This window comes from Echiichthys vipera (genome assembly GCF_963691815.1).
Source record: "Echiichthys vipera genome assembly, chromosome: 13".
Taxonomy (NCBI): Eukaryota; Metazoa; Chordata; class Actinopteri; order Perciformes; family Trachinidae; genus Echiichthys; species Echiichthys vipera.
This window is the reverse complement of record NC_139838.1, coordinates 28,012,155-28,033,595: the sequence shown is the minus strand read 5'-3', so window position 1 is coordinate 28,033,595 and position 21,441 is coordinate 28,012,155. Positions and strand designations below refer to the sequence as shown.

The 21,441-nt window shown below is 49.6% G+C and overlaps 2 protein-coding genes across 2 annotated transcripts; both read right to left on the bottom strand.

Annotated features, from left to right (window-relative positions):
- Nucleotides 1–562: 562 nt before the first annotated feature.
- Nucleotides 563–13,013, bottom strand: rnf139 (ring finger protein 139). The gene is made up of 6 exons (XM_083925479.1): nt 12,506–13,013; nt 6,859–7,514; nt 5,711–5,858; nt 4,686–4,792; nt 2,642–2,893; nt 563–1,465 (listed from the first exon to the last, which is right to left on the bottom strand). Exons 1-6 carry the CDS (start codon nt 12,669–12,671, stop codon nt 686–688), a joined length of 2,109 nt encoding a protein of 702 aa, XP_083781605.1. The 5' UTR covers nt 12,672–13,013; the 3' UTR covers nt 563–685.
- Nucleotides 13,014–13,742: 729 nt separating this feature from the next.
- On the bottom strand, nt 13,743–21,353 carry tatdn1 (TatD DNase domain containing 1). The gene is made up of 12 exons (XM_083926226.1): nt 21,304–21,353; nt 19,446–19,511; nt 19,314–19,363; nt 18,458–18,521; nt 18,224–18,367; nt 17,557–17,599; nt 16,601–16,686; nt 16,473–16,513; nt 16,308–16,384; nt 15,634–15,704; nt 14,723–14,849; nt 13,743–13,911 (listed from the first exon to the last, which is right to left on the bottom strand). Exons 1-12 carry the CDS (start codon nt 21,323–21,325, stop codon nt 13,815–13,817), a joined length of 888 nt encoding a protein of 295 aa, XP_083782352.1. The 5' UTR covers nt 21,326–21,353; the 3' UTR covers nt 13,743–13,814.
- Between the last annotated feature and the right edge of the window lie 88 nt (nt 21,354–21,441).

Below are 21,441 nucleotides of genomic sequence, written 5' to 3'. Positions count from 1 at the left end.
ACACACTCCGGCGTTCCCCCTTTAACACGCTGCCAGGGGACGCAGACTGCATCTTTACCACCTTGTCTAGCACATTACATGTCGACGGGCGCGCACACACACACACACACTTCCTTACACACACACACACACACACACACACACACAAGCTTCCTTACGCATGCACACTAATACACGGTGGGGCTGCATAAGTGTCAGAACAAAAACAACGTCGTGATGTGACTCTTTGAAGGAAAAACTATTTCCGCAGCGTGCTCAACGCGTGCTTCGCCCGACTTGACGAACTCACGGACGTGTTTCAGCTTTTGAGGCGTCGAGAAAGAAAACGGTGCGAAGAAGCGGCCGCGCCCACGGCGTAAGATCAGGATCCCCGATCTATCTGGGATAACATTATAACAACAGTGTGAGTTTTTGGTCTACACATGCAGCCCGTACACACACACACGGACACGGACACGGACACACACACACGCACACAGAGTGAGAGCAGCAGCTACTCTTCCCTCGAGCCCTTATTGAGTAAAACCCAAACTCAAAATCAAACGAAAAGAAACAAGAAGAAAAAAGTGAATGACATCCCTGACGTTTTTTTTTTCAAGAACAAATTAAGATGCTGTCGTGTCTTATAATTATTTTTAACTTAAATATAATAAAGATAAACTTATTTATTTCTATAGATCTCTCGTCAGTCCTCGGTCGAGTCTGTGTCATCGTTGATATAGTCTTCTTCTATCGGCGTGCTGCCGTTTTGAGTCCCCCACTCGTCTTCGTCGTACTCTATGCTGTCGTTGTCCTCCAGCAGCTCGTTGTCCAAGTCCGCCGCTGCCCCCGCGACCTGGACGCCGGCCGCCGCTCCATCGTCCGGCGGCTCGGCGGCCGGCTGTCCGTGCGGGTCTTCCCCCGCTGGCTGGGGCGCGGCGTCAACGTCCTGCGGGGCCGCGTAGCCCCCGTTGTTGTTGGAAAAGGCGTCTCTGTCCCGGCTCTCGTCCTCCACGTAAACTCTCTGATGGCACATGGGACACGTGTCCTGGATGTAGAGCCACTTCCTCAGGCACAGCGCGTGGAAGTAGTGGTGGCAGGGCGTGATGCGGGCCGAGGTGGCGAACTCCTGGTAACAGATGGCGCACACGTCCTCGATGTCCCTCAGCTGGTCCCCGCGCATCTCCGGCAGCGAGTTGATCTTCTTGACGGCCGTGCGGCGGTTGATGAAGGTCTTCCAGCCGTTCTTGGCCTGCAGGTAGATGTTGAAGTACGCGTGCAGGCACATCATGCAGGCGCGGATCTTGCTGCCCGACTCGAACATCATGGTGTAGGCGCCGTTCCCGAACATGATGACTCCGAACAGGAACTCGATGATGTTGCCCGTGGAGCGGACGTAGTAGACGTAGTCGTCCAGCTTCTCCCACAGGACGTTGGAGAGGCCGTCCGCCATGAAGAGGCCGTAGACCGTCAGCGACACCACCACCTGCAGCCAGGGACACAAGTTAGATACTGAAAACCGAGGACGGGACACCAGCCAACCAGCTGAGAGAGGGTTAGGAACACTGTTAATGAGATGATCTTACAGGCGGGGACGCCGCAGTGAGGACATCTTCCTACCCGTTATGAAAACTTGTGACAACACCGGTGTTAGCACCACAGCTACAGGTGCGTTTCCGTTAGGGTCAAATGTGCCACGCCCTCTCAAATGGATGTTCACTCGCCGTGTTTCCATTCCAAAAAAAGGCCCCAGAGGGATTTAGGAGACTCCGGAGGTGACGTACCACTCTGACTGGGTTTGGATCGCCGGTGATCAGCTGATCAGTGACACAGGAGCGCTGGTTCGCTTCTTCCCCCAAGTGAGAAATACTGAGTAGTTGCAGTTTGATTTAAGGTGGCACGAATGATTCACAACATCAACAACAACTTATGGACAAGTAACGTGAAAGAAAACATTCCACCTTAAAGATTCTGGGCGCTGTAAAAGTGTTTGTTGACAGACACAGTAGTATGCGTACGGTGTGTGTGTGTGCGTGTGCGTATGTGTGTGTGTGTGAAAATGGGGGGGGAGAGACAGAGAGAGAGACAGAGAGAGAGACAGAGAGAGAGGCAGCGAGAGAGACAGAGAGAGAGACAGAGAGAGCACTAAGTAAAGGGCCGCAGATCAGAATCCAACCCGGCCGCTGCAGCACTCATTTAACAAGCCCCAGCAAAGATCATTTTCTGTGTTGCGTTCTTCTTCACCACTGGGTCAAAGTGTCTACTCTACTTCACCGTGTTGTTGTGGCGTCAAATGCACACGCGTCACATCCCGCTTCCAATCAGTAACCGGGCTTCTCTTAGGGGAGAAATACGGCCCTGCTCTCCCTGGACCTGCCTCATTCTGGGTATTCAACCCCGATGGAAACGCACCTTTTGTGTGCGTGCCACACCCTCCGCTATCGTCTTGTCGCGTGAGACATGACTCCTGTTACTCTGCTGCTGCTGAACGGCACTTATAGTTGTATTTACACACGTGTGACTGCATTAAATCCAGATGACCACAGGAAATTACACAAAATTTAACTAAACGGGTTTGATGAAATGATGACGTCATGTTATTGTGTACGCTCAAACGCTGTAACGCTCAGACCGAGTGTGACAGCAGCTTCTCCGTCCTCACCTTGAGGCAGAGCTCCACGCAGAAGGCGGTGACAGCGAAGAGCCAGGTGTTGAGGGCGTAGTGGTGCCAGAGTGCGTAGCTGAGCGCCACCGGGAGCACGAAGAGCGCCACCGACACCAGCAGGACGGGGAAATGGCGGCGAACAGAGGAGACGTGCGAGGCGCTGAGGGACATCAGGACGGGGTCGGTCATGCCGTGGATGAAGTGCAGGATGGCCGTCAGCAGGAGGCACATGTTCCGGCTCAGACGGACCTTCAAACCAAACAGATCAAATATATAAAATATATAATATATAATATAAAACGCTTAATCGTAGTGTTTCTTTATAACACATCAGCCGGAACAGGATGTTTTCCACGTTATGGGTTCAAGGTGCCTGCATGTTTCATCAGCTTACATGTAAGAAAGTCTAAGAGCTATTTAACGCCAATTAGAAGTTAAAATAAGACGTTAAGTCCCCGTGGATTAGGGGTTAGGACGTCGAGCACGAAGCACCACAGTTAAAGTCCTGCCAGGGAGTTTTGCTGTCACTCTCTGCTGCACCTCTCTGCTGCACCTCTCTGCTGCACCTCCCTGCTGCACCTCTCTGCTGCACCTCCCTGCTGCACCTCTCTGCTGCACCTCTCTGCTGCACCTATCTGCTGTCACTCTCTGCTGCACCTCCCTGCTGCACCTCTCTGCTGCACCTCTCTGCTGCACCTCTCTGCTGCACCTCTCTGCTGCACCTCTCTGCTGCACCTCTCTGCTGCACCTCCCTGCTGCACCTCCCTGCTGCACCTCTCTGCTGCACCTCTCTGCTGCACCTCTCTGCTGCACCTCTCTGCTGCACCTCTCTGCTGCACCTCCCTGCTGCACCTCCCTGCTGCACCTCTCTGCTGCACCTCTCTGCTGCACCTCTCTGCTGCACCTCTCTGCTGCACCTCTCTGCTGCACCTCTCTGCTGCACCTCTCTGCTGCACCTCCCTGCTGCACCTCCCTGCTGCACCTCTCTGCTGCACCTCTCTGCTCCACCTCTCTGCTGCACCTCTCTGCTGCCTTTAATAATGGATTTAATACGCAAACACTGTTTATCAAATAAGGTGCAACGGCGTGCAGGTGTGCGATAAAAATATATTAAAAAATCCCCCAGAGCAACACTCACTGGGAATAATTACACACGATGAGGAAACACACAAAAAGTAAAGTCAAGAGAAAAGAAAAGTACGAGCAAAGTAGGTGAAAGCTTCAAATCAAATCTGCGTGCTTCCTCAGTCAGCCAGGAACGGCTGGAAGACCTTCATCAACCGCCGCACGGCCGTCGAGAAGATCAACTCGCTACCGGAGATGCGCGGGGACCAGCTGAGGGACATCGAGGACGTGTTACCAGGAGTTCGCCACCTCGGCCCGCATCACGCCCTGCCACCACTACTTCCACGCGCTGTGCCTGAGGAAGTGGCTCTACATCCAGGACACGTGTCCCATGTGCCATCAGAGAGTTTACGTCGAGGACGAGAGCCGGGACAGAGACGCCTTTTCCAACAACAACGGGGGCTACGCGGCGCCGCAGGACGTGGCCGCCGCAGGACGTGGCCGCCGCGGCCCCGCCGGCACCGGGGGAAAACCCGCACGGACAGCCGGCCGCCGAGCCGCCGGACGATGGAGCGGCGGCCGGCGTCCAGGTCGCAGGGGCAGCGGCGGACTTGGACAACGAGCTCCTGGAGGACAACGACAGCATAGAGTACGACACAGACGAGTGGGGGACTCAAAACGGCAGCACGCCGATAGAAGAAGACTATATCAACGATGACACAGACTCGACCGAGGACTGACGAGAGATCGATGAGGAAATAATAATAAATCAACAAGGAAACACAAAAAGTAAAGTCAAGAGAAAAGAAAAGTAGGAACAAAGGAGGTGAAAGCGTCAGAAACATGTTCGGCATCAAATCAAATCAAATCCGCGTGCTTCCTCGTCTCCTCCTTCGGTCCCTAATTAAACACGACTCAGTGCTGTGGTCTGTAAATCCACCGGGGAGCTGGAGGCCCGAACCCCGCGGTGACCTACCAGGCGTTCCTCCGGGTCCAGGCTGCTGAGGCCGGTCTGCAGGGCCAGGATGAAGAACAGGACGGGAGCCACGAAGCCCAGACGCTTGTCCTCCTCCTCCGTGGAACCTGACAGGTCAGAGTGAGACATCAGGGGTTAACATTCAGTATATTAAGGGACGGTCACAGTGAGGTTAGAAAAATGTCCCCTATGGGGAACAGCATCATCACACATGACGACACCTGGGCTCAGTGAATCCACAAGAGTCTCAGCTTCACAGTCAGACCCAGTTTATGACCCTCAACACAGTTTACGGAGCCCAGTCTGCACAAGTGTTACAATAGGTTTAGCCGGAGACGCCCTGATGAGTGATGCCAGCTGTCTCCATCTCCAGCTGTTATTTTAATGCAACTATTTCAAATTTATGTCTGAAAACGTGCAAAAACTGGGTGTATTTAACCCAAACTGACTACACGGTGGTGTGGTGGTTAGCACTGTCGCCTCACAGTAAGAAGGTCCCTGGTTTGAATCCCGGCTGGGGCCCTTCTGTGTGGAGTTTGCATGTTCTCCCCGTGTCTGCGTGGGTTTTCTCCGGGTTCTCCGGTTTCCTCCCACAGTCCAAAGACGTGCAGGTGTTCGGTTCATTGATGACTCTAAATCACCCGTAGGTGTGAATGGTTGTCTGTCTCTGTTCGTCTCTATGTGTCCTGTGATAGACTGGCGTCCTGTCCAGGGTGGACCCCGCCTCACGCCTGATGCCAGCTGGGATCGACTCCAGCCCCCCGCGACCCAGACAGGGACAAGAGGCTGAAGATGAATGAATGATGTCTGGATTACCATAAAGTGGGCGTGTCTGTAAAGGGGAGACTTGTGGATACCCAGAGAACCCTGGAGGTCAGAGGTCAAGGGACAGTCAGTGTCTCCCTCCCTGATGGATTCCTTGGGTCATGTAGTTTTATATGACACCAATAGCTTCACTAAAACAGATCCTGGAACAGCCTGTTAAAGACCTTAAAGTTGTCAAAGATCACCGTCGCCCGTCTTACCGATGAAGGCCAGGATGCTGAGGCCGAGGTAGTGCGCGACGGAGGAGATGACGGCGCTCATCCCCAGCACGGTGAGCGTGGAGTCGCAGCCCGAGATGATCAGGTTACTGGTCAGATCCCAGAACACGTCCCAGCTCAGCAGGTAGCCCTGGAAACAGTTGGGTCACACGGGTCAGAACTTGCTTTACACTGAAACGATCTTAGCATCGGGCTGAATTCTGCCTCTGAGAGAAACAGAACCACGCCGCTTCATATGGTGTCTGCTGCAGTGTCCCTCTGTAAGTGCATTTAACAGGTTTCTGCAGTAATGAGACTTTTTAAAGGACCTTTATAGAACCACACAGAATTCATGCCGCTTTGAGGTTGTTTTATGTCTATTTACAGTCATTTAGCATCTCTTCGTGGTCATTTTGCATCCCTATAGTCGTTTTTGTGGTCGTTTTATGTCTATTTTCTGTCATTTTGCATCACTTTGTGGTCATTTTACATCCCTGTAGTTGTTTACGTGGTTGTTTTATGACTATTTTCTGTCATTTTGCATCTCTATAGTCATTTTTGTGGTTGAATTGTTTCTATTGTCTGTCATTTTGCATCTCTTCGGGGTCCTTTTGCATCCCTATAGTCGTTGTTGTGGTTGTTTCATGTCTATTTTCTGTCATTTTGCATCTCTTCGTGGTCATTTTGCATCCCTATAGTCGTTCTTTGGTTGTTTGTGTCCACGTTCTGTCATTTTGCATCTCTTCGTGGTCATTTTGTGTCGTTTGGGTTGTTTTAAATGCAGGTGGTTACGTTTACAGAATGCATTTAATACGTTTCCCACAGTCACACTGGTCAAAGGATGGAACACCTGTAGGGACACTTATAATTATGAACTTAAGGACGTTTTTGTCAGTATTTCCAGCTTCATAACGAGGATTTTTATTTGATTAACTGCATTTATTCATTCGATTAATCCTGCGTCACAATCCCCTGCTGCAACAATCACACTTATAGTTTATAGATGTGTAGCGTCTCTCCTCCTGGCTGCTCGCACATACAAAAATAAACACATCTAAAACTCACAGTGCGTCTACAGACCTTTAGAAACGGCCTCTTAAGGATTCTAGAGGGAAGGTCGCCTGATTCAAAGCAGACTGAATGGTTCTCACCTGAGAGTCGGAGCTCCCGTCCGTGGCACCACCTGTGGCGTCCCCGCTCTCCCTCCTCACTGCCCGCACCACGTAGACCAGGATCAGCGCCTGGGCGGTGACCCGGGTCAGCCAGAACACCCGCAGCACGTCAGGGAACCGGATCCTCTTCCACGTGTCCTCTAGCAGCAGCTGGAGCCCGTAGATCCTGTACATGTGCCGTACGAGCAGGTAGACGTACCGGCAGGAGTAGTAGAACCATTTGAGCCTCATGGCCAGGCACACGGCCGTGTTGAGAGCCAGCGCCAGGCCCGAGAACACGGCCACCATCTGCCGGACGTCTGCGGGCAGCTCGATCATGAGCCCCCACAGAGGGATCATGATGTCCAGGACCACCAGCGCGGCGAACACCGACTGGAGGTTGAGCAGGAACACGTAGCCCACTCCGAAAACGAGCTGCACCGCGGCCACGCCCAGCCACAGCGTGGGCCCGTTTCTGGGCATCAGTCTGAACCCCAGCGCCGCTTTGTAGTAGGCGCTGTAGAAGTCTATGTGGGAGGTGGCGTAGTAGTTGATGAGGACCGCCGACATGCCGAGGAGGACGGCGAAGAAGAGGGTGTAGAACTTGAACAAGGCCTTCTGGGAGAGCAGCAGCACCACGCTGGAGATGAGGACACCTGGGACACGACGGAGACGCGGTTAGTGAAGATCATCATCTCTGATCACACAGACGAGAACATGAACACTGTCTGATTGGAAGCTCGCTAAAATGTGTGTGTTTGTGAACGTGGTTCTCAGAGAGAGTGGCACGAGCGCCCGAAACACAAACGAGATTACGAGGAAAACAATCAACCTGCAGAGCTGTAATCCCTCAATCCTGGAACGGGCACCGGGGCAAAGTACAGCAAACACACCCTGGACCCTGGGTCAGGAGAACCGGGTCCAGAGATAGTCTGGGGTTCCTCAGCGCGACCATGGCGCCGGATCTTAATCTGCTCACAAACACGAGTGCTGCGCCTGAATCTCGCTGTCTCTCCTGTCACCGTCTCTGTGTGAATCGCCTTCTTCTTCACTCCTGGAGGTTAAATCGTTACGTAACGAACTTTCAAAGTATGATTTCTGGGTCCGAGCCTCGTATTTCCACAACGCCGCAGTGGCAGGTTCGAACAACGGCGAACCTGCCACTGCGGCGTTTTAGAAATACGAGCCTCGGACTCAGTTTTTGACGTCATCAATGCGTGTGACGTGTTACGGCGTGATGACGTATAGGCAGCAAGAAGCATTCTCCGAGGCCCAGGTAGTGTGAGTACAAACGGGCCTGGAGGGGGGGACAAGGACCCTAAAGCACGGGGCACGGGACGGAGGCACAGTGGGAGGGCGCCCTTAAAAAAGAGAGAGTCTCTGTCAAAGTGAGCAGAGAAACAAAGTTCTGTGGCGTTCATTCTCCGTCTGTATTTGTTCATGTTTTACAAAGACCGGGGGAAACCCAGGGTGAATGAACTCCCAGAGGAGGTCGTTTAACGTGTATAACGCGCACGCCAACTCCTTTAATCTTTGGACTTCAAAGCCCGTACGCAGAACGACCTCGAGCTGCGACAAACACCAAGACGAGGGTTAAACCAGCAGCAGCATCACGACGTTACAGCAGTTTTTAACTTTAAATCAGTAAAGTGATTATCTCTCTTATCACTCGACTCTCTCCGCGGCACTTTGACCTCTGACGTAGAAGCTTCAGTCCGGGGCGACGTTAACCGCGGATCACCTTTGTAAAGATTACGCTGACTCATCAGAGTGTGTGCAGTGAACTTATGTCATTATGTGATTATTATGACTTTAAACGAGCCTTTATTATTAATTACCATAGCAGAGACGGGGGTGAGTGTGTTTAAGGAGAGTGCAGGAGACTAAAGGTCATTTCTGTGTTTATCGTGTGCTTTTGTTTCGTGTGCAGGATAAATTAATGGTTCTCAGTCGTCTACAGGAGCCAGATCCAACCTGCTGTGACCCCGGTGTGAGGAGCGTACAGGCTGCTTTAAGGTACAGGGTCCCTGCACCGTTACAGAGTCAAATGCAAGCACTTTCAAACACTTTCAAGGTCCAGTTGAAGCTTTTCCAGCTCCTCACAGTTTCAGATTTCTACAAACACATTAAACAAACTCAAATTCACTTGTTTTTAAATTAAAATCCTGTTTAAAGTGATGTTATTATGTTATAAACAACTAAAAGTCTTCCATTACACCAGAGGGATACAAAATGTAATTAGCGATTTGTTGTGAAAGATATAATTTGCACTTAATCCAAAATTTAAGCACTTTTCAAACCGAACATTTAAGCATTTGAGGTTTTCCAGCAGCTGCACGAACCCTGAGAGTCCAGCCTCCATGTGTTACTGCTCATGTTGACTAAGGGCGCACTCACACTGTCCCTCCGCGCCGCGCCAAAACAGGTTTTACGGGTAAAGCCTGGTGCGTTTGACCAGTGTGACTGCAACCGCTCCGCGCATAACTGCGGCCAGCTGGCCGTCCACGGCCCGTCTGAGAGTGGTGGGCTTTTGTAAAGCACGTTTGCAATTGTACGAGCACGAGCGTGTGCACGTGTACGAGCACGAGGCCTACGGCGGTTCTGAGGTCATTTCCTGTGCGCCTGTTGGGACGTAGAAAAAAGAAGGAGGGACCATGCGCGGACATTTCAAACAATGGCGGTGAAAGGTTCACGTTGGTGTGATGCGGAGGTGGAGTGTTTACTGCAGATTTGGTCGATGAAAAGATTCAAAAACAGTCGACAAGACGCACAAAAACTCTGAGGTCTACGGAAAGATTCGGAAACAAAGCCACGCATCTCCATGACGTCATCAATGCGTGTGACGTGTTACGGCGTGATGACGTATAGGCAGCAAGAAGCATTCTCCGAGGCCCAGGTAGTGTGAGTACAACCGGGGCTGGAGGGGGGGACAAGGACCCTAAAGCACGGGGCACGGGACGGAGGCACAGTGGGAGGGCGCCCTAACAGGGTCATTTTAGACCTTAACATGAAGTCTTTTACTGTTCGTGGTCATTTTGCATCCCTATAGTCGTTTTTTCGTCTCTGTGGGGTTGTTTTATGTTATTATTGTGGTTTTTAATGCAGGTGGTTACGTTTGCACCTGTTTATACCCAATGTTTAGATCCACTGTGGTATTTATGAAAATGAGCTCATACCTGATTAGATTACACCCGTTTGACCGTGTGAACAAACTATTTTAAAAAAAACATTTGTGTTTGTCTTGATGTTAGTAATCGACTCCAATGTGACATCTGAAAGTTACTTTTCTCTCCTGTGAGAAAATAACAAACGGGCGAATAAAAAGTGAATATTTTGGTCTTTTCTGAAACTTTTCTTCTTTCTCCTTCACTCAGGAAACAAAACCAGCCGAGTTTGCTTCTTCTGTTGTCACGGTGACGCCTATTTCACCTTAAAATGCCTGAACTTCGTTATCAAAGAGGCGTTTGTGGATGCATTCACTTGGATTTATTCAAACATCATTGTTCACATGTTGATTTGTTTCACTTCTGAGCACTTTTCTCCCTCGTCTTGTTGTTGTTGTTGTTGTTGTTGTTGTCAGGTAAACACTTCCCGAGGTTTGTGTGCTCGTAAACATTAAGAGGAAACATGAGACGGCGCCCTGACCCACTTTGAAACGCACCTTATTTCCAAACCCAGAGCTCTTGGCCAACACCAGCAGGCCTGAGCCGTTCAAAGGTCCACGCTCTGCACAGCAGCAGAGTCACGTCAGCAGGTGGGTGTTTCTGAAACCCTCCGCGGAGAGAAGCTTCACCGCGCTCTGCTTTGTGCAGCTGTGATTAACGTGGACGAGGTTCAAGCTTGAGGCACAGAAATGTGTAATGTTGGTCACAATCATTCAAATGTTCGTTCACACGATGTGTTTTTACGAGTTGTGAGTGGAAAGTCCGTAAAAAGAAAACTTAAAGCACATCAGGCTGTGAAACCGCAAACACGGTTTAAGCATTTGAACTCGATTTAATGACTTTAGATCATTTAGGGCGCCCTCCCACTGTTCCTCCGTCCCGCGCCCCGTGCTTTAGGGCCCTTGTCCCCCCCTCCAGGCCTGTTTGTACTCACACTACCTGGGCCTCGGAGAATGCTTCTTGCTGCCTATACGTCATCACGCCGTAACACGTCACACGCATTGATGACGTCATGGCGATGCGTGGCTTTGTTTCCAGATCTTCATTTCCTGTCATTTTGCATCACTTCGTGATCATTTTGCATCCGTATAATTGTTTTAAGTCTATTTCCTGTCATTTAGCATCTCTTCGTGGTCATTTTGCATCTCTTCGTGGTCATTTTGCATCTCTTCGTGGTCATTTTGCATCCCTACAGTCATTTTTTTGCCTCTTTGTGGTTGTTTATATCCATTTCCTGTCATTTTGCATCACTTCGTGATCATTTTGCATCCGTATAATTGTTTTAAGTCTATTTCCTGTCATTTAGCATCTCTTCGTGGTCAGTTTGCATCTCTTCGTGGTCAGTTTGCATCTCTTCGTGGTCATTTTGCATCTCTTCGTGGTCATTTTGCATCCCTACAGTCATTTTTTTGCCTCTTTGTGGTTGTTTATATCCATTTCCTGTTATTTTGCATCCCTATAGTTGTTTTTTGTCTCTTTGTGGTTGTTTTATGTCTATTTCCTGTCATTTTGCATCTCTTCGTGGTCAGTTTGCATCTCTTCGTGGTCATTTTGCATCTCTTCGTGGTCATTTTGCATCCCTACAGTCATTTTTTTGCCTCTTTGTGGTTGTTTATATCCATTTCCTGTTATTTTGCATCCCTATAGTTGTATTTTGTCTCTTTGAGGTTGTTTTATGTGTGTTTCCTGTCATTCAGCATCCCTACAGTCATTATCTGCCTCTTTGTGATTATTTTGAGTCTCTTCGTGGTCATTTTGCATCCCTACAGTCATTTTTTTTTTTGCCTCTTTGTGGTTGTTTATGTCTATTTCCTGTTATTTTGCATCCCTATAGTCGTTATTTGCTTCTTTGTGGTTGTTTTATGTCTATTTTCTGTAATTTTGCACCTCTTCGTGGTCAGTTTGCATCTCTTCGTGGTCAGTTTGCATCTCTTCGTGGTCATTTTGCATCTCTTCGTGGTCATTTTGCATCTCATCGTGGTCATTTTGCATCCCTATAGTCGTTGTCTGCCTCTTTGTGGTTATTTTGCGTCTCTTCGTGGTCATTTTGCATCCCTATAGTCGTTATTTGCTTCTTTGTGGTCATTTTATGTCCACTTTTAGTCATTTTGCATCTCTTCGTGGTCAGTTTGCATCCCTACAGTCGTTGTCTGCCTCTTTGTGGTTATTTTGCGTCTCTTCGTGGTCAGTTTGCATCTCTTCGTGGTCGTTTTGCATCCCTACAGTCATTTATTTTGCCTCTTTGATGTTGTTTATATCCATTTCCTGTCATTTTGCATCCCTACAGTCGTTATCTGCCTCTCTGTGGTAGTTTTGGGTCGTTTCTAACGCAGGTGGTTAAATCGGCTTTAGTCGGTGCGACAGGTGACGTATCTCCACGCTGACGTCACGGCTAACGTCAGGTGGCTAACGTTAGCTGTCAGTTGGGTGTTGTTTACATCACTCGGAGGCTCCTGTTGGGCCCCTTTAGCACAAACACTCACCCGTGACTCGGACCAGCACCTTCCCCGTGGTCCCGGCCCATGATCCCGAACCAGGGTCGTAGTAAGAGTTAAAAATGGCGTCGATAATAAAGATACAGGGCACTCGCAGCGCCACATCGAGCACCGCTAAGGCCTGCTGGCCGAGCCGGGCTGGAGAGGACGCCATGCCGGCTTCCGTGGAGGGCTCAGCGTCCTGGGCAGCCCCGGTTGTCCGTGTAAAGTCCCCCCAGCAGCCGCCGCCTGTCGTCTTCGTCTCCTTCGCCTGGTTGTTATTTGATGTGTGTGAACCTGTCCGCCGCCATGTCCGCGCAGCTCCCCCTCCTGTTGCTTCTCCTCCGCCGGTCTCCGGGTGTTGAACGTCGGGCTGTCGCCTCCTGTCGGCCGGTGTCTCCTCCCTCCGGATCCCCGCTGCGGGTCCCGTCTCCGTCTGGTGTCCCGGGGAAGGGTCAGGATATCTTTGAACCGTCCATGTCCTGCGGCCTCGGTTGCTCCGGGAACACCGCACAAGTTGCCAGGGTAGTTGGTTCCGACGTAGCGTGACGTCACATCCGGCGTCAGAGGGCGTGACAGCTGACGTAACAGTTTTTCACAAACACTTAATTTTTTCCTGTTGTTATTCTGAGTTATTTGTTATTATTTGCAGGATAAAACACACATTTTTGGGCTGGAAAAATGTAATTTATTAATTTTATTAATTAATTTATTAGTTACTTTAATTTAAAAAATCTGTTTAATTGAGTTTATCCATAAATAATCACATAAAAAGACACTTTAAATCTTGTTTTTACCAGTTTCTTTAAAAAAAACTCATTCAGCAGAAAACAAACTTACATTTTCTTTTAATAGATTAAATAAATCTTAACCGACGAAGACCAAAACGACTGATTATCTTCATAAATGTATTAATTATTTTAGCCAAATGATACTCACTGATAACTGCAACAGGCTCCTTTATGTTGTTTTTTTTTTTAAACAAATATTTTGTGTGTGTGTGTGTGTGTGTGTGTGTGTGTGTGTGTGTGTGTGTGTGTGTGTGTGTGTGTGTGTAACCTGAATAATAATAAATAAAAGGAATTCTTCTTCAAACACAGAAAATGACGAATAAATAAAAAAACACATGAAAAATCTTTTTTTTTTTTTACTTAAGAAGATAGGACACACACACACACACACACACACACACACACACACACACACACACACACACACACACACACACACACACACACACACACACACACACACACACACACACACACACACACACACACACACACACACACACACACACACACACACACACACACACTCAGCTGAAGAAGAGCTTGACGGTGCTGTTGTAGACGGCGTTGGCGAGCTCCAGCGGCTCCTCCCCCCTCGCCGCAGCCATCACCTCCAGCACTTGTCTGGAAGAGACAGGAAGTGGAACATTCACCGCTCCGTGGACGGAAACACACACGCTGACGTTTGCAAACTCGAGCTGTTGGCGACTATCTGTTTGTGCATGTGTGTATTTCGGGCCTGTGTGCGTGTGTGTGTGTGGGTGTTCTTCGTGGTCATTTTGCATCCCTATAGTCGTTTTTTGTCGCTTTGAGGTTGTTTAATGTCTATTTCCTGTCATTTAGCATCTCTTCGTGGTCATTTTGCATCTCTCTGTGGTCATTTTGCATCTCTGCGTGGTCATTTTGCATCTCTGCGTGGTCAGTTTGCGTCTCTTTGTGGTCATTTTGCATCTCTGCGTGGTCAGTTTGCGTCTCTTTGTGGTCATTTTGCATCTCTGCGTGGTCAGTTTGCATCTCTTTGCGGTCAGTTTGCGTCTCTGTGGTCATTTTGAATCTCTTTGCGGTCATTTTGCATCTCTTTGCGGTCAGTTTGCGTCTCTTCGTGGTCATTTTGCATCCCTACAGTAATTCTTTTGCCTCTTTGTGGTGATTTCGGTTCGTTTGTGGTTTTTATTGCAGGTGGTTAAATCGGCTTTAGCGACAGGTGACGTAGCTTCACGCTAACGTCATTTTTTAAGAAGAAAAGTCCAAATTCTCTGATTCCAGCTTCTTAAATGTGACTCTTCCTGATTTCTTTCCCCTGTGACGTAAAGTGAAAATCTCTAAACGAGACATTTGAGGACGTTAAGTTGAAACACGGATCCGCATTTGCTGACATTTTACGAACCAAACATCAAAGAAACCGATGGAGTATCTTCACTCCGACGTTACTCACATGATGTGACAGGGCTCGTTCCGGTCCTTCAGGCAGTGTCCCGCCTCCCATTTCTTTTTGGTGGGAAATGTCGTTTTCACGTATTTGGAGCCTGCGTGAGTGTTCTTCACGCCGCACCACGGAGCATCTGGGGAGGAGCAGAGAGCATCAACAGCCAGAGCCACGTCATGCACCGCACTTTGTTTTAGTCTCTGTATGTTTGATGAAGCTTTGATGATATTTAACTGAACATTAAGGCGCACTCCCACTGTGCCTCCGTCCCGTGCCCCGTGCTTTAGGGTCCTTGTCCCCCCCTCCAGGCCCGTTTGTACTCACACTACCTGGGCCTCGGAGAATGCTTCTTGCTGCCTATACGTCATCACGCCGTAACACGTCACACGCATTGATGACGTCATGGCGATGCGTGGCTTTGTTTCCAGATCTTTCCGTAGACCTCTGAGTTTTTGTGCGTCTTGTCGACTGTTTTTGAATCTTTTCATCGACCAAATCTGCAGTAAACACTCCACCTCCGCATCACACCAACGTGAACCTTTCGCCGCCATTGTTTGAAATGTCCGCGCATGGTCCCTCCTTCTTTTTTCTACGTCCCAACAGGCGCACAGGAAATGACCTCAGAACCGCCGTAGGCCTCGTGCTCGTACACGTGCGCACGCTCGTGCTCGTACACGTGCAAACGTGCTTTACTAAAGCCCACCTCTCCCAAACGGGCCTTGGACGGCAAGCGTGCCACTCCCAGGCGCGGTACGGTTGCACTCACACTGGTCAAAGGAACCAGACTTTAGCCGTGACAAATGCTGGGGAACAGTACGGATGGACAGTTTGAAAACTTTTGGATTCATGAGACTCACTGTAGATGCTTTTCGACGGCCACATTTTGTCAAATTTATTACGATAAACTGTCTGAAACTCACCTGTTTCTATCATCAGTCTCTCAGTGGGGATCGACTTCATGGCTTCAACGTTAGCTTCAGTTTTCAAGGAACTGAAATGATAGAAAAAACGTTAAAAACAGGTTAAAGGGTGTCCCAATGGCGGAGAGAGAGAGAGAGAGAAAGAGAGGGGGTCGAGCAAGCAATACAATGAATAAGGAGAGCGAGCGCTGTCATCCAGAACAAAGCAGAACTAAAACCGTATTTTCTCCGTTTCATCTCTATAGAAACGCAGCTGTAGCGAGCATCTCTCTGTCTCTGTCCTCATTTATATTTCATAATACTACAAATTAAATCCAGCTACAGAAAAAAAGCCTGTAAAGTCGGAGGTCAGAACTCAAGTACTGAGAGGCGTTGCTATGGAGACGATACACCGCCTCGTCTCGTCTCCTTGGTCTGAACGGGCAGGTTTCAGAATGTTGCAGAGCTGCACGATGCAAGTATCTGCGAGTTTCATCTTGCTACGAATCTTTGGTCTGAACCGAACTTGCCGAAAAAGATCATGGGATGAATTTGCGCCGGACCAAACATGCAACACTTCATCAAACCCTTCGCTGTGGTGAATGAAGTCAGGGCAGATGTGTGGCTGAGCCCAGGTGTGCTTCACGTCAGGGCCGAGTTTTGGGCTTCAAGTGTAAAAACAAACATCCCCTCACCATCCGTTAATCCCGATGTAGAGGTCCAGGTCGATGAGGGCGGCGGCGTCCTCTGCCGTCCCGTCGAATGAGTGAACCTGGGGGGAAGAGTCACCGCTGATCAGCTGCATCTTTGCTTTGTTTCTTAGCAGCAAACGGTGTAAAGTGTAAAACAAGCGCCCTCACCACTCCTCCGACACACCGGTCTCGGTTCCTCCTCATGATGTCTGTGGATGCAGAGACAGAGAGACAGTCAAACACAGTGTGTAACCTAGAACGGGCGGCTTCAGGTCCTGACAGACAGACAGACGTACCGATGAACTCCGGGTGGGAGTTCCTGCAGTGGAGGAACATGGGCAGCTTGGTCTCCTCTGCCAGGTCAAACTGCTTCTCAAAGTATCTGTCACACACCAGAGAGAGCATCGTCACATCAGCACATCAGCACGGAGCTTTATAGCCGGAACTGTTATAGCCGGGGAGCTTGTCGACGCATGAGCTGAGGTGAGCATGCGCAGAAGGTCGGCCACCTTTGAATAATAGCTCTGAAGTGGACAGTAAACAACGCGCCAAAAGTCTGCTGGTATGCAGATAAGTGCATGTGAGAAATGCAGAAATTCAGAGGACTCGCACAGCCTCGAAGCTCCATTCAAACCATTAAAGACACATCGGGCGTGAGGCGGGGTCCACCCTGGACAGGACGCCAGTCTATCACAGGACACATAGAGACGAACAGAGACAGACAACCATTCACACCTACGGGTGATTTAGAGTCATCAATGAACCGAACACCTGCACGTCTTTGGACTGTGGGAGGAAACCGGAGAACCCGGAGAAAACCCACGCAGACACGGGGACAACATGCAAACTCCACACACAAGGGCCCCAGTCGGGATTCAAACCAGGAACCCTCTCGCTGTGAGGTGACAGTGCTGACCACCACACCACCGGGTCGCCCCAAATAAAGCTACATTTGAAACGTCATTGATTCTCATTTGCTGATCAAATAATCTCTGTTCACTCCTTATTTAAATATTAACACTAATAATACTTTGAGTACAGGGTCCTGTGTGGTTTGTCCAAGCGGTGTAGCCGTAGTTAGCTGCACATGTGTGCCTCAGGCCGTGCATCGACAGGCGTTTTTACGCGGACGTCTGTGGGCGTCGATTCGCTTTTGTGGCCGTTTGACGAACAGTTAGTTTTTGGCACAAAACCGACAAAAGGTCAATTAAAGCAAAAACGTTTGATTCTGAACAGAAACACAGAAACTTACTTGAGTTGAGTCTCTTTGGGGCAAAACTCCAACCTGTCGAAATCTGGAACAAGAAGAAAAGACTTTTCACAGAACAGTGGGAATAGTTACGGTTACGACCCGGGCATCCAACTCCCACGCTCCGGACACCGCACACTAAACATTACATCACATCATACTTCATATTCAATACACACTTTTACACTGATACAGTTAAACACACACACTCATACACTCATCTTCAGCCGCTTATCCGGGGTCGGGTCTCGGGGGCAGCAGCTCCAGCAGGGGACCCCAAACTTCCCTTTCCCGGGCCACATTAACCAGCTCTAACTGGGGGATCCTGACGCGTTCCCAGGCCAGTGTGGAGATCTAATCTCTCCACCTGGTCCTGGTCTTCCCCGAGGCCTCCTCCCAGCTGGACGTGCCTGGAACACCTCCCTAGGGAGGCGCCCAGGGTTCATCCTTACTAGATGATCCTGAACCACCTCAACTGGCTCCTTTCAACGCAAAGGAGCAGCGGCTCTACTCCGAGTTCCTCACGGATGCTGAACTTCTCCCCCTCTCTCTAAGGGAGACTCCAGACCCCCTCCTGAGGAAACACATTTCGTACCCCGCTTGCACAGTCATACAAGAGGCAGTTAGCTTAGCTCGAGGTTGAATGTTTGGATTTTCCACCAGTACTCACCGAGTCCACACTCTCCGATGGCCACCACCTTTCCTCTGTGTGCCGCTGCCAGGTCCCTCAGCCCCGAGAAGTACTGGGACTCTCCGCTCTGCTCGAACTCACTGCAGCGGGTGGGATGGCAGCCGACCGTGCAGTAGAACTCGTCTGTGACGGTTACATATGAAGCTGTGAGCAGGTCCAGGATGCTCTAACGAGATCGTAGGAGGATGCTGAAATTCACAACCAGGACGTTACCTCTGGTCTCCGCTAGCTTCAGGGCCTCTTTGCTGTCTTCAAGACTTCCTCCTGTGATCATGAACTGCAACAAAGCATTGAGTCTTTTACTCAAACTTAACCACAGACTCCGCCAGACTCCATGGACAAAAACAGTGATTTGACCTCACAGATCACAGACGACGCTGCTCCACTGCTGCCTCCTTAGTTAGTTTGTGTTATTGTGTGACTTTGGTGTTTAAAACAGTCAAAGGGAAACTACCAAACTAACAAACTAAGGGCGCACTCACACTGTCCATCCGTACCGTGCCCAAACAGGTTTCACAGCTAAAGTCTGGTTCGTTTGACCAGTGTGAGTGCAACAATACCGCGTCTAGGAGCGGCACGCTTGCCGGCCACGGCCCGTTTGGGAGAGGTGGGCTTTTGTAAAGCACGTTTGCACGTGTACGAGCACGAGCGTGCGCACGTGTACGAGCGTGAGGCCTACGGCAGTTCTGAGGTCATTTCCTGTGCGCCTGTTGGGACGTAGAAAAAAGAAGGAGGGACCATGCGCGGACATTTAAAACATCGGCGGTGAAAGGTTCACGTTGGTGTGAGATCTGGAAACAAAGCCACGCATCGCCATGACGTCATCAATGCGTGTGACGTGTTACGGCGTGATGACGTATAGGCAGCAAGAAGCATTCTCCGAGGCCCAGGTAGTGTGAGTACAAACGGGCCTGGAGGGGGGACAAGGACCCTAAAGCACGGGGCACGGGACGGAGGCACAGTGGGAGTAGTAGACCAGTCTAAAACGCACTGACTGTGGATAAATACCTCACTATTCTACTACACTACAAAACATCAGAAATTTTAAAGGTGCGGACACATGTTTTACCTTTTCCACTCCAGTGTTCAGAGCTCTGTCGATGATCTGACGGAAATCATCTGTCAAAGAAAAACACAACTGGGTTCAGATGAACGGGTCTCAACAGCCGACGGGTCAAAATGAAATCAGCCGCTCACTCACCGTCGTGTTTCTGCTTCCCTCTGTAGAGTCCTCTGAACATGGGATCTGTCAGGTTCACCCCGATGTCTGCGGAGAGAGAGAGAGAGAGAGAGAATGAGAGAGAGAGAGAGAGAGAGAGAGAGAGAGAGAGACAGAGAGAGAGAGAGAGAGAGAGAGAGGGAACATGAGATGAAGAGGTGTAACAGTGAGGGGGGGCTGCCCGTAGAAAAGCACCCAGAGCAGCTGGGGGTTTGGTGCCTTGCCTAAGAGCACATCGACAGTAACCCGACAGATGAAGTCCACACTCCACACTCAGTCCGTACTGGGATTCGAACCGGCGACCGAACACAGACACACCCAAAAACAAGTTCTTTCTGGTCTGTTTGACTCTAAATGGACCATCATTGACTTCTTTATGGAGTCTCCTCCTGCTGGACATTAGAGAGAATGCAGCTTTAAGTGGAGTCTCCTCCTGCTGGACATTAGAGAGAATGCAGCTTTAAGTGGGGTCTCCTCCTGCTGGACATTAGAGAAAATGCAGCTTTAAGTGGAGTCTCCTCCTGCTGGTCATTAGAGAGAATGCAGCTTTAAGTGGAGTCTCCTCCTGCTGGACATTAGAGAGAATGCAGCTTTAAGTGGACATTAGAGAGAATGCAGCTTTAAGTGGAGTCTCCTCCTGCTGGACATTAGAGAGAATGCAGCTTTAAGTGGAGTCTCCTCCTGCTGGACATTAGAGAGAATGCAGCTTTAAGTGGAGTCTCCTCCTGCTGGACATTAGAGAGAATGCAGCTTTAAGTGGAGTCTCCTCCTGCTGGACATTAGAGAGAATGCAGCTTTAAGTGGAGTCTCCCCCTGCTGGACATTAGAGAGAATGCAGCTTTAAGTGGAGTCTCCCCCTGCTGGACATTAGAGAGAATGCAGCTTTAAGTGGAGTCTCCTCCTGCTGGACATTAGAGAGAATGCAGCTTTAAGTGGAGTCTCCTCCTGCTGGACATTAGAGAGAATGCAGCTTTAAGTGGAGTCTCCTCCTGCTGGACATTAGAGAGAATGCAGCTTTAAGTGGAGTCTCCCCCTGCTGGACATTAGAGAGAATGCAGCTTTAAGTGGAGTCTCCTCCTGCTGGACATTAGAGAGAATGCAGCTTTAAGTGGAGTCTCCCCCTGCTGGACATTAGAGAGAATGCAGCTTTAAGTGGAGTCTCCTCCTGCTGGACATTAGAGAGAATGCAGCTTTAAGTGGAGTCTCCTCCTGCTGGACATTAGAGAGAATGCAGCTTTAAGTGGAGTCTCCTCCTGCTGGACATTAGAGAGAATGCAGCTTTAAGTGGAGTCTCCTCCTGCTGGACATTAGAGAGAATGCAGCTTTAAGTGGAGTCTCCCCCTGCTGGACGTTAGAGAGAATGCAGCTTTAAGTGGAGTCTCCTCCTGCTGGACATTAGAGAGAATGCAGCTTTAAGTGGAGTCTCCTCCTGCTGGACATTAGAGAGAATGCAGCTTTAAGTGGAGTCTCCTCCTGCTGGACATTAGAGAGAATGCAGCTTTAAGTGGAGTCTCCTCCTGCTGGACATTAGAGAGAATGCAGCTTTAAGTGGAGTCTCCTCCTGCTGGACATTGGAGAGAATGCAGCTTTAAGTGGACATTAGAGAGAATGCAGCTTTAAGTGGACATTAGAGAGAATGCAGCTTTAAGTCACTTCACCACCTTCACTTTCTGCTGTGTTGTCACTTCCTGCAGCAGAGCTAACTCAAACTAGCCCCCCATGCTAACTGAAGACAGGTTTTTCTGTTTTAAACACAGAATAAAAAATAAAGAATAAAGAAACACAGACAGTCTTCTGCCGCCTAGCATCTTTGATTTGATCCAGACTTTAAGTGTCTTACCGATGAACCGGAGCTGAGCCATGGTGGTTGTGAGAGAGACACGCGCAGCCCTCACCACCATCATGCTGCTGCAGCACCGTAACTCCTGGAGCAGAGGGGCGCGACGATTCTCAAAGAGCCACATTTTTGGTGAGTATT

Bases quoted from the DNA above. Each gene is read 5' to 3' on its own strand.
- tatdn1 (XM_083926226.1), bottom strand. From the start codon at position 21,325: ATGGCTCAGCTCCGGTTCATCG. The intron at 18,368-18,457 runs GTAACGTCCTGG...TAACCGTCACAG, and splicing joins GAAGCTAGCGGAGACCAGAG to ACGAGTTCTACTGCACGGTC. The intron at 13,912-14,722 runs GTGAGTAACGTC...TGTCTCTTCCAG, and splicing joins AACGAGCCCTGTCACATCAT to ACAAGTGCTGGAGGTGATGG.
- rnf139 (XM_083925479.1), bottom strand. From the start codon at position 12,671: ATGGCGTCCTCTCCAGCCCGGCTCGGCCAGCAGGCCTTAGCGGTGCTC. The intron at 7,515-12,505 runs GTGAGTGTTTGT...GTCGTGTCCCAG, and splicing joins GGTGCTGGTCCGAGTCACGG to GTGTCCTCATCTCCAGCGTG. The intron at 4,793-5,710 runs GTAAGACGGGCG...CTGACCTGTCAG, and splicing joins CAGCATCCTGGCCTTCATCG to GTTCCACGGAGGAGGAGGAC.